The sequence below is a fragment of the Ambystoma mexicanum genome, chromosome 2q (genome assembly GCF_040938575.1).
Source record: "Ambystoma mexicanum isolate Mex_15411 chromosome 2q, UKY_AmexF1_1, whole genome shotgun sequence".
Classification (NCBI taxonomy): domain Eukaryota; kingdom Metazoa; phylum Chordata; class Amphibia; order Caudata; family Ambystomatidae; genus Ambystoma; species Ambystoma mexicanum.
In genome coordinates, this window is record NC_090924.1 from 1,279,482,300 (window position 1) to 1,279,495,255 (window position 12,956).

The 12,956-nt window shown below is 47.0% G+C and overlaps 1 protein-coding gene across 4 annotated transcripts in view; it reads left to right on the forward strand.

Annotated features, from left to right (window-relative positions):
• Positions 1–12,956, forward strand: part of LOC138570097 (intraflagellar transport protein 70A) — a 694,742-nt gene that overhangs the window by 459,978 nt on the left and 221,808 nt on the right. For all 4 annotated transcript variants that reach the window (XM_069648698.1, XM_069648696.1, XM_069648699.1 and 1 more), the window contains one exon: positions 6,873–6,938. In XM_069648698.1, the coding sequence (XP_069504799.1) occupies positions 6,873–6,938 (66 nt within the window). The remainder of the gene's footprint in view (positions 1–6,872; positions 6,939–12,956) is intronic.

Consider the following 12,956-nt stretch of genomic DNA (forward strand, 5'->3'; position numbering starts at 1 on the left):
ACCTGTCTCAGCCACTACCTGTGACTGTCTCTCTGTCTATTCCTTTCACCATGTCTCATCCTCCTCCCACCCTTACCTCTGCCCACCACCCCTTTGACTCTGCAGCACCAGCTCAGGTTCTGCCTCCTGTCATCTTGCATCACACACAGGGGCTGCTGCACTGCTTTAAATCATGTTTGGCACGCACATTGTGAGCCGGCAGCAGTAGGTTGTGTTCTGGCAAATCTACTGTTTTCCATTGATCACAGCCCTGACGCTTCTGTAATATGATTCACGGGTTTTCCCCTAGGAGGGTGGATGCTGAAACTCCCATCTCATGATTATTTATGAGGCAGATTCGGGCCCTTGAAAGCAGTGCTGACTGCTCCCCGTTAGCTCTGTGCCACATGCGAGATATGTAGCCAGCCCTAGCTTGGTATACCACATAGCCATGCAGTTTGTGCATTTCAATCTTGTGTTTGCAATGTGAAAAGTGAAATTATAAGTCCCGGAATGCAAAGGGCAGCAAGCCAAACGAACACTTCTATGTTCTTGGGGAAGTATTTTTTGGGAAGAGCACGTAGGTGGTTAGGTGGTTGGGGTTCATGAAGTGCAATTAAATTGGAAACCCAGTTAAGACCAATCGCATGCCATTATTTTAATATTGTAATTGAATTGCACATAAAGCTAAAAGAGAGAGAGGGAAATGGGGCTCTGAAATGAGACTAGCAACCAGCAAAGCCACGCCTGCGGCCCACTCCCTACGCCCAACCACCCATCCTACTCCCACCCACTGTACCACCTCTTTCTCTAGCCCCACCCACTGGACCCCACTCTCTCTAACCTTACCCAACCTACCCCCACTCACTACCCCCTCCCACCCTATACCAACTCTCTTCCCACACCCACCCTACCCCCTCTTTCTACCCCTAGCCACCCTACCCCCACTCTTTCTACTGCCACCCACCCCACCCCCAGTATTCTTACACCCACCCAACCTACCCATAGTATTTCTACCCCCACTCTTTCGACCCCCACCCACTCAAGTTGATCCACCCTACCCCCTCACCCATTCTACCCCCACTGTCTCAGGAGGTTAGCTCAGGGGCAACGCACTCGTCTTGGAAGCAAGACGACACGGAGCAACACAGTTTCGATCCCTGGGTCCGTGCTTAGAAACCTCATAACCCATTCCAATTACCCCCACCCACTCTACCCCACTCTCTCAACCCTTACCAAACCTACCCCCACTCACTACCTCCACCCACCCACCCTACTCTCACCCTCTTCCCCACTTCACTCCCACTCTTTCTACCACCACCCACTTTACCTCCACTCTCGCTACCCCCACACACCCTAACCCCACTCTTTCTACCTCCACCCAACCTACCCCAAGTCTTTCTACCCCCACCCATCCAACCCTGACTCTCTCTACACTCACCCACCCTACCCCCTCATCCACCCTACCCCCACTCTCTACCCCTACCCACATTAGCCAACTCTCTCTACCCTCACCCATCCACCTTCCCCAACTCTCTACCCACACCCAAACAACTCCCTCCACCCCCCACTTCACCAGTCTTTCTACCCCACCCACCCACCCACCCATCCCCCAGTCTTTCTACCCCTACCCACCCTTCCCCTGGTCTTTCTATCCCCACTGCAAGGAACTCATTGTGGCATCAGTAAAGACAGACCCAAGTGATCACAGTTCAAGGCTGTTTATTAAACTGTAAATGCAGGGTGGTAAAACACCTAACCTAAACCCAAATCTAAGATGGGAGCAAGTGTCGACCATCAACTGAAGAATAAGGCTGTCCTTGTGGCGTCTTGTCAAAGTAAAAAGTTCTATACTAAAAAAAAAAAAACTATTGCCAAATCCTTACAACTAATTATAGCAAGAGTGTGGAATGGGGTTTTCAATAAAGAAAGAAGTGTCCACAAATATTAAGTCATTATGTTATTGCCAGGGATCTCCCTTCCCCACGTTTTGAGCATGGGACAAGGCAGGTGTACTGATCACGGCACACACTCGAGCTTTCCCAGCACGAGACGACAATTCCGCTCCAGCAGTTCTCCGATGGTTAAGGTCTCTTTTCAATAAAAAGTCTCTTGCCTTCAAGGGCCTGATAGTTTCAACAAACACAAAAGTTCTGTTCTGTTCCACGTATGGCTTTGGGCGATGGCTTCACCCCTGGGTCCCCCTCTTCCGGGGGCAGACCCCTCACAAATCGTATTCAACAAATCGACTAAACCGTTCCTTTCTCAGTGAACTTTGGGTGATGGCTTTTCACCCTGGATCTGCCTTGGTCCCCAAATGACAAGCGAGAAAGTTCACTTCTCCTTGTCTCGCAATACTTCTTGTTTTCACCAATCTTAATGTCTTTTTAAACAGCAGCACAGGATTCACCTCTGTTTGTCGGCCTTCCTCTGCCGGGTTCACTCTGGCCACCTTTTGCAGAACAGTTCACTGTGGACATCCCTCGATAGGGTTCACTCCTGGCAACATTCTGTTCATAGGGACTTTGGGTTTCGCCCCTTTCCATTAGCATCCCTCTGCCGGGTTCACTTTTACCAACCTTTATGAAACAATGGGTCTTTTAGACTTCGCCGGATCTCGTTAGCATCTTTCCGCTGGGTTCACTCCTGCCAACCTTCACAATGCACCGTTTGTGCGCTCTTTTTACCATGCAGGATTCGTTCCCCTTTTGATACCCAATCATCTGCCGGTCAAAGACTTTCCACGGTACAGAGGATTTGACAAGACCTCCGTATGACCATTTTGACCCCCTTCCAGCTTTTCCTAAGGCCTTCTGGTTACTGTAGTTCAACAGCAGGTTAATCGCCTAGCGTTTCTCAGGTGCACACCCACGTGGTGTTTGATTCTGTTATGCTGGCTTTTCCCTTTCCTTATATCAATAGATCCTTGTCCATTCAAGTTCAATTAGCCACTTGCTACTTTCGTTCAACACAGTTCGGTTTCTTTATCGGCTCTCCCCTTGACTCACTGGCTGTGATGAACTGCTTTGCTTTCTTGTCTTGTAGAGTCATGGCCGGTACCATTGGGCCACGTGTCTCTCCCCGGGTTGGCTGTCGGCGGAGGAGGCGTCCCGGTACCATTGACATCTGCTGCAACACGCGCTGGCTATTGATCGCGTCCTTACAATTCCTTCTCTTGAGGCTTCACGTGTCTCTGTCGATAAGGGCAAGGTCACTTCTCCCCTTGGTATCCTCTTGACTCGCACCGTCTTTCACCATCTCTTGAACTGCCATGCTGAGTTAGCTCTCACGTCATGCGGTCTGCCTTACTCCCCTGTGCTCTTGTGCTCCACCTTTTATCCCAGTGGGGAAAGGAAAGGGCCATCTGGTGTGTGTGATTTTGGTCAATTGCCTGACTTTGCTTGACCCTTAGGTTGGGACTTTCCAGGTGAACAGCTCTGGAATTAGTCCATTGTCTTCCTTTGTGCAGAAAGGTGTTTATGTCGGAAGGGGGTTAGAGTGTTGGTATCCTATTGGATATACAGAGGAAGAGGTGTTGTATAGGATTATAGTTCTTGTCCTAGGGGTTTGGGTAAATTCGGAAGATTGAGATTGGTAGGGTTTGTGGAATGAGTAAGAGGGTTTGTGACAACTGTAGTTGTTGGTCACATTTAACTGGGAAGTCGGAAATGACATGGACGGGATTGGTAGAGTTTTGTCAGGGTAGATTGGGTGTTCGGAAAATCATAATTAAAGGGACGAGGAGAAGAGTGACCGGGAGGATAGGAACCAGGAAAACAGGGATTCTGGGAGTTGTGGTTCTTAGCAAGTTTAGCAGATGCATATGGGTTGTTGACTTTACCTTTGGGTAAGGGATATTCAATGGGTGGAAGGGATGATGAGTGGCAATAGCTTATAAAAGCTTCAGAGACTTTGTTCCCCTCACCATCCTCCCTGTGATGGCACTGTGTCTCACCTGGGGTATTCCCCCCCGAGCATAACCCTGGGCCCCCCTACCCAGGTGATCCTCCCCCACTGGTCCACCCCCAGGAACTGGCTCCAACAGCGATGGCCGTGTCCTGGCCACCTGAAAAAGGGATTCCTGGGCTCTACATGGGGAGGTATCCTTGAGTTTCTTACACCAACCAACCCAGACTCTCTCTCTACCCTCACCCATCCACCCCTTTACCCCCTCTAACCCCACTCTCATCGCCCCCACCCACCTTACCCTACCAACTCTCTCTAGCCCCACCCACCTTACACACTCTCTCTAGCCCCACCCACCCTACCCTCCCTTCTGCCACCAAACCACCCCACCCCCTCTCTCTACCCCATCCACCGACCCTAACACCTTTGCTTATATCCCCAACCAGCCTACCCCCTTTCTCTACTGCCACCCATCCTACACCCTCTTTCTATACTCAACTTTACCTCTTCTCTCTGTACCCCCTCCACCGAGCCTACACCCCTTATTCCCCCACCCTACCTCATCCATCTTCTCTATTCCCCAACCCACCCGGCCCTCTCCCTATTCCCTCTCATGCTTCCTCTCTCACACTCGCTTTATTTCTTACCCTCTCACTCTCACCCTTTCTCTCTCATATTTCCTCTTGCTCATCATGATGACACACTCATTCAATGACTTCCTCCCTTGCTCTATTCCCCTTCTAATTCTGTTGCACACCTGCACCCATTATCCCATCCCCCTTTCAAACTTTGCACTCTCATCCTTTCACCGTGGTGCCTTTAAATGCGAAATGCAAAGAACAGCAGTAAACGGCCAAGCTATTGGCATTGCCAATGCTCAGTTTATCTTCTACCTCACTCTCTACTTCGGCATCCCTCAGGACTCTAGCCTCTCGCTGTGGCTCTTCAACATTCACCTTGCCCCTCTTGCCCACTTGATCTCCTTCTCCCCTCATTTCCAGTGTTATGCTGGTGACACACAGCTCTTTTTTAAGCTTCCTTCCCTCCTCCTTCTCTCCTTCCTTTCTCATTCCCGACTGTCTGACTGCTATTCAGGCATGGCATGCTGCTAATGATATCTGCCTTAACGCTAGTAAGACTGAGACCCTTCTCATTGGGATTCCTGTCCCTTCCTTCCCTCTGGCTGCCCTCCTTGGGGCCCCTCCCATCACCCTTGTGTGAGTCTAAAAACCTGGGTGTTATTTTCGACTCCTCCATCTCCTCCTCACCTCATATAACTGACCTTGCCAAGAATGCCCACTTTCAGTTTCAACTGCTCATGGGCATTCTCCCTTTCCTCACCTTCCCCCAGAAACTCAATGTCTTCAGTGCTCTGGTTCTCTCCAGGCTGGACTACAGCAACATCCTCTTCCTTAAACTACCGCTTTTCTCCCTTCGCCCTCTTCAACTAATCCAGAATAGGACTTATCCTTGGCCTCAAGCCCAGGAACCGCATCTCTCCAGCCCTAAAATCGGATTTGTGTTGTTTTACCCTAACGGAACAATCCGCAGCCGAAAAAAAACAGTTTGGGCGTTACAGTAAAACAACCCAGATCAAATACATTACCCACTCCCACCCAGCTCCCCCTTACTTACCTTGCAGCAACACACTTCGCTGTGTGCCACCGACTCACTGTGTCCCTGCAACACCTGTTCCCATTCACTTCTGTGATCGGGAACTGGCGCTGCAGGGACCTTTTCTTTTTCTTTCTTTTTCTTTTTTTGTAGTAACTTTACGCAAACGGTTACGGGTGTCACCCCCGCTGACATTATAGTGAACAAGAGTGCAGGGGACACCGCGCAGCCTCCACTGCCCTTGTTCACTATACTGCCAGCGAATGGGGGATTTGATCAAAATTTTCTGCCGCGCAAAATTTTCGGCCGCCCGAAATTCGACCAAATCTCCCATTCAGTAATTGTAATTCGGTCATTTTGGGTTAAACCCCTAAAATCTCTCCACTGGCTGCCGGTGGATGCAAGGATCAAATTCAAGACCCTCTGCATCATTCACAAGGCTTTCTGGGGCCTGGGACCTCTCTACATCCAACTTTCCATCCCTAAATACCTAGAGTCCTTCAGTCCTTTAGCTCCAACTCTATGCAGATCAGACGTTTCTCCAAGCAGAGAGTGTGAGGTAGATCTCTTTCTTTGGCAGGGGCCTCCCTGCCCCTCTCTGACTAGAGCTGGATCTCCTTAAGTTCAGAAAACCTCTCAAGACATTCCTGTTCAACCTACTCCTTCCCTCTCCGCCTCCCTTGCTAGTCCCCACCTGACACCTTGTGACTGGTTGCCTGTGTCCCTTATTAGTCTTACTGGGGCCAGGCCCTCCTCTCACCAGTCTTCCCCCGAGCCCTCAGGCTCCCTTCTCTGACTAGCCTACTTTGTCTGGTCCACCCCCGTCCTCGCAATTGCTGACCCCACCCCTGGCTCCTTGGGCACTTGCCCTCTGGATCCCCTTACTACTTGCTCAGCTCCTTGGGCATACTCCCTCCTGCACTTCTCCCTCTTCCCCCTCTCCCTCTTCCATCCTTCGCCCTGATCTGCCCCCTCCCCACCCTTCTTGTTACTGCACTTGCACAATGCGAATGTCACAAGCCCTAGTTAGGACCGTTATTGTTGTTTTCTCCTCTGTCCCCACACCTCTTTTGTCTTCTCCCGCCTGGAGCCACTTTTTGCTGTATAGGCACCATACAAATGTTCCGTACATAAAGAAAATAAATACACATGGTGGCATGCTTGCTCTAGAAGAAGCTGGTTCTCGTGGAAAGCAGGTGTACTGTTAGTGAGTGTGGAACCTGCTCATTTGAAATACTTCTACAAATCTGTACAGAACAGTATGCATAGGAAATCTTACCCATGGTGCCTTGTGTCACGTATCATGGAGCATACAAAATATGTATTGCATGTAGTTTTTAAAAAAAAACCCTTTTTTTCTTTATTCTCATTAGTACTTTGACCTTGCTGCAGATGTATTGGCAGAAAATGCTCATCTGACATACAAATTCCTTAGCACGGTAAGCAACTTATTTGTACAATATTATTTTCTGTTTTTTTCTATGTGTTCTGCTATTGGGGAGATTTGTCTTCGGTCATATTTTTAGGGCCCATATATATCAACCTATTTAGCTCACATGTTTGTTTGAGTTCCTGAATCTCCAAGTGCTTCTATAGAATGGTTGCTCAGTGAAGGCAAGTCTCCAGAGGATGTTGCCAGATTTAAGGATACAGTAAATTCTGTTAATTATGACACATTAAGGGAAGGTTTGCACAATGTATGCGTAAATATATATTCTCTTGAATGAAGTTGTGAAGAGGAATCAACTACCCAATTTTTACTTGTAAGTAAATCAATAATGACTTTTCAGAATATGATAAAAATACAGAATAGTGATCTCTCATGTCCATGAAATGTAAGTACAATTTCGTGAATCCTAATGAGGCACACAAAGCTCAGCAATACAATTACCCCTGAGTCCCAACGTGTAGTCTATGGGCCTATAGAAATCAAAGGATCAATGATAACGTACAGTAGTATGTTTGAGGTCTGTACACAAGGCCATATACACAGTTGGGGCCAAAAGAAGACCTACAGAGGGATGAGAGGAGAACGTTCTGTCAAGAAGTTTCACTTGTTACACTCAAGATCGGGGGATTGCATAGGTAAATATTGACATCACCAGCTGGGATGGTTGCAGTTGGTTTCTAGGTGGGATGGGTCAGTTACGGATCTGTGTGGCCAGGTAATAATGGTATAGACAGCGAGTGGTGTGCCAGGGGGGCTTTCCAAATGCAGATATGTTGAAGAAATGAACATTAATTTGTTCCATTGAAGATGCTGCAGAGTTGTGCCATGGGAATAGAAGCAGTGAGAGATGAGATTGTCAGATGGATGAGCAGAGTCAGCAAACAACGATGATGATCCTATAGGAGCAGACCAGCAAGCGCAGCTGAGCCAAATGGACACCCTGAAGATGTGAAAAGTAATTTAGGGTCAGCAACTTGAGAGCGACGTTGCAACAGTAGAAGACACTAGCCAGGTGTCCCAGGTAGTTCAAAAGTGCAGCATGACATGCCACTGGTGTTCTTCACTCTGGGCAGACCGTATCACAGTCCCTCTAACAGATACAGTGTGAGAAAAAGCATCCAGCAGAGGCAACATTTATGCTAGAAAACCATAAGGATATATTGCCTGGTTCCAGAGGCCAAGCAGGTCAGACAAGCTTTGGGATTTAGGGGGGCATGAAAACGCATTCACAGCAGTGGATCCAGATATTCCAGTGGATCAAGGGAATGTAGCATTGGACACGATGATCAGGAGAGATGCATAGCTTCAGCATTGTGTCTTAGCATAACTCACAAAATGCTGGTGCAGAGTTTTCATTGTTGTCCTTGGGCCAGTTATCTTTCTTGGATTCTTGGCGACTTCAGGATCGAATACCATCAGCTGCGCTCAGCGTTTATGCTAAACCAGTGAGTAAAGGGTTATCCTAGCTTCCAATCTTACACATGCATCATTCAAACAAGTGGAGGCTAGCCAATCACTGCTGACCGTTATCCAAGAACTTAGCAGGACAGCTCAAGGGATATGGTAAACTCAAGGACTGTGGGTTCTAAAGGAATTCCAGGCATGCATCCCCTGAAGTCAATCCAGGTAATCCCATGCATTTCTTTGAGCTCCTTTATGACCCTACATGGTAATTTCCCCCAGTCTCTACTGAATCACACACAAGGGCAGCAAGGTACAGTTATCTGAATACTGGATTTCACAACACTATAGAGTCCATTTTGGGTGCCCCCAGAAAGAGCAGACTTCCTGTGAGTCAAATTCGTTACTACTAGTGTAGCCATTGAGTACACTGCCATCTTTGAGGACCATTACAACTGTCTGGATTAGATACTTATGGTTTCTGTCAAGGTCCTCCTTGACGTTAACCTTAACTTTGATGGCCATTTGCACCCCAAAAGAGCAACAAACTTAAGAGTTGCATTTGCAGTGCAATCTGGATAGAACTCAATAGGGTAAAATGTTTGGGGCATACCATGGAACAAGCAGCAAGTGGTGGGATCATGGAGAGTGAGAGAAAAGTGGACTTTCTTTCTGACAGTTGTTAAGACTATTTTTGAAAACTCACTTTCGAGCAGGTACGTCTTAACTCTAGGTTTGTTTATTTTAGAGTTTGAATCTCAAATTGATCTTCCATCTATGGAATAAGCTGAAGAAAACATATCCAAGTATATAGTCTCTAAATCACAAGTAGCACACAATTCCCCTTATTTGGAAGGAATAATAGCATGTTTTCTTACAACATTTGAAAATGTGCTTAGTATATTTTCCTGATACACTGCTAATCAAGTTTTTCTAGTTTTCCATGAATCACTATTTGGGCGTGTATTAGTGTTTTGCCTTTAAGTTGAGGGCTGTATAACCGCCTCATAATATGACCTAACATGTACATTGCCATGCAATGGGTTACATCTTTTAAATCCTACTGGCAAATGCTCTTGAAAAACAAGTAGCACTGCAGACGAGGCTCCAGCCAATCATCTTGTGGGGTATGGAGGCTTAGTTAAAAAATGTTAGTGAGATTTCCATGCTGGCTGTTGGCACCTCCCTCCACTGCTGTTCTTTGTTGCCTCTCATGCGGGCCCGTTTAAAAAAAGTACATTGAAAACCTTACATTAAACAGTGTTTGCTTTTCTGTCATCACAACTCTGAGAAACCAAAGAGTGTCTCACCTACTAGTCCCCGGGGATCTCACTCTCAGGTGTCCAGGGCACGGCCATCGCCTTTGGATCCAGACCCTGGGGAGGACCAGTGTGTGAGGATGACCTGGGTGAGGGGTCTTCAAGGAGTGGAGGGGAGGCGACCGATGGTGAGACACGTTATTCCCCTCTTTCCCTTACCCATGACCTCGCCTGTTTCATAGGATTCTCCGATGTTCCAACCCCCTTTTCTACACAAACACTGGGCCGAGGAAGAGGGCGACTGAGAGTAATAAGGCTAACCCTTACATATCTCGTTGGACATGTCTCGCTAATCGGGTCAGGCAAAGTCAGGCACTTGACTTTAATCACATACATCTGATACCCATTAGCTCTCCCCACACGGATAAAAGGCGGAACATAGAGACACACTTTAAGCAAGGTTGAACACGAGAAACAGCAGAACTTCAGGGGCAAAGATGAACCTACTGGAGCAGAGCGACAGATCGAGGGATGATATCGAAGGGTAAAGGAACCCTGGAGTTCCCTGCAGGAGGTTGTTGCCTCCAAAAAACCATAAGAGATACGTGTAGAAGACTAAATCCCAGACAAGAAGATTGCATTGTGTTTCAAAGGCGCCCACGACACTCCCGGTTGAACGACAGAGTTGGGGAAGCGAGGCCAAGCCTGTGGTATTAACCTTGACTCATGAAATAAAACGGCAAAGACAAGAAAGGAATGCACACAGCCGGTGAGTTGGCGAGTGAGATGAAAGACTGGTGTGTGTTAAGGAAAGATTGAAGTAGCAACAATATATCTTACAGTTGAAGGCTGCACGCGTGTGGCTAAGACGTGAAGAAAGGCAGACCTGTGGTGAACTTTAAATTACAGATAACTGTGAAGCCAGTGATACAGAGTAGCAGTGTGGTCCGGCGAAAGGAAGTAGCCCACTCGAAAGTCTCAGGGAATGGTAAAATGTGAAATGTTTTATTATAAAGCTACAAGTGAAGGAACTTTAAAAAGCATGATGATCAAGATTGACCCTGGCCAAAGGGGAAGTGGAAAGTGAATATTGAACTCTTGTGCTTATATTGAACTACATAGACCAAGAAACACTGGGGCAAATAACACAAGTGCGAGTTGAAGGGAAAGTCGAAGTGGGCCTGCGGAGGTCTATAGTAAAAGCCTTGCACATTCGAAAGTCTTAAACATCAGGAAAAGGTCTGAGCCCGACTGAGGAAGACTGGAAGTGTGATAAGTTAGGGGAAGGGAACCCCTAACGAATGTGAATAAAGCTTGGGGAAGGTAACCCCTACAAGTGCTATGATTGAGAGGTCCGAGCCCGATCGAGGGATACCTGTGTGAACTTTTGGTTGAATTGTGAACCCTTTTGTTGAACTGTGAAAAAACATTTGGAATGCTGAAATAGTGACTTTAACGTGGAAGGCCAGGCGGGCTTCGATACATGTTTTGAACTGCTTTGTTTTGAGAACAAAGCATGTCATCCTGTCTATGGGGACCACCTTACTCCGTGCTGTCCAAAGTGGGGAGGAGAGCTGACTCAGGGACTTGGTTTCTTTATATTCTAACACTGATTTTCCTGCATACATATTCCCATTTGCACACTTTTTGTATAAGAGATAGGGCAGGCATTAGGTTTTGTTAGTATAGGCCATTTTGATTTCACAGAGACTGACTAGGCCTGTGTTTTCTTTATTATTTGATGGTAGAGACTACTCCCATCTTAGCCATAGGGCAACGTAGGAGCTTTTCCAAACCCTCACAATTGAATAAAGCTTTTACAAATTGTACCTTTTGTGTCAGTGTCATACTTGTAATACCATGCCTCCCTTACACAATCACAACCTTAGTCTCTTTCAGTCCTCATTACAAAGTGATGACGACTGAAAATTGTCTTCAACATCCTGGTGTGAAAAAAGAGAGGTGAATGTGGTTTGGGGTCAATTCTTTTTGTCATATCTCCTTAGCACCCTTGTTTTTCACTCATGTTGCTAATGCCGATAATGACTTGCCTGGCAGTACATCCCTTACTTGACTAGGGTGGCTGGACGCTATTGGCCAGGACTGCCTGCCAGGCGATCATTGTCGCCTAATTATTACATAGAAATGTGCTGAAACATGCAATACCATGATAATAGGTGTACAAGGCATCAAGTTTCATACTAGAAAATGCCAGAGTAAAAACATAATGCAATGTGTTAATAGAAGAAAAATTAAATTGTTAAAGTGCATAGACTCGGGAGAAATTACGGCAAACAAGTTCAAGAAAACTGAACATTAGCACAGACATGCATGTTCAGAAAATAAGTACAAATAACCTGTAAAACAAATTTGGACAGAAAAAGTAAATAACGTAATAATAAAATGGAGTAAGGTGAGGCTACAAACTTCTTTGCCTACTTTATGTAGCTGCCCTCACCTACTTCAGGCACCACACGGTGCCGCTTCGTTCATTGAGCCGATTGAAGAGGCATCTTTCATCAAGGCCGCCTGCTCGGCTGCTTTTACAGCTGATCGTACTTTGCCGGGCCAGGAACAAGCTTGCTGTGATTGGCTTGCCTTATCTACATCAGCCCCTCTGCAAAGGGGGTGTTTGTTATTTTCTCCACTACCCCTTTCCCCTTGGGTTTGCCAATTTGATAGTTATAACTCAAAGATGGTTGGGTCGGCAGGCTTGGAGGGGTCTGGTGGCTATCGTCACTCCTGCAGGAATTCTGAAGCTGGACCTTACAGTGGCCTGCATCCATGTAGACCTGGAATGACTACCCCACCACCCCCGCCCTCCTCTATGATGAGCGCTTAGACCATGACATCCCTCATCAACAGGCACCAAAGCCAGCCTCTTCTCTAACTTTTCTACTTTATCTTTCACCACTGCAACTGTCTTTACACGCATACTCATTTGCTGTCTAGGACCCACCTTGCATGTCCAGCCAAATGATACTTCCAACATTTGGGCCAGTTACACAAATGATGATGCCTTTCTTTTGTATTGCATTGTAGATCTGCTGTACGCTCTACCCCTAAGGTGTGCCTTACAACTGTGCATCCCCCAATTTGTGCTGCTTTTTTGTGTTTTCTTTCAAATTAGAATTTAGGTGTGCTTTTCAAAACTGTGTACTGATTGTCTTCCATAGCACACCTCCTCCTGCTGTGCCCACCTAGCTGCTAGGCCACCTGGGGAGTTCCCATGCCCTGTGCAGCCCCCCTGTTTATCTCTCTCTCGCCTCTGCTACTCCCATGGCACTCTCTATCGCTCCTATCTATTCTAACGGCAATTCTTTCACCTATCACATATCCTACCCCTC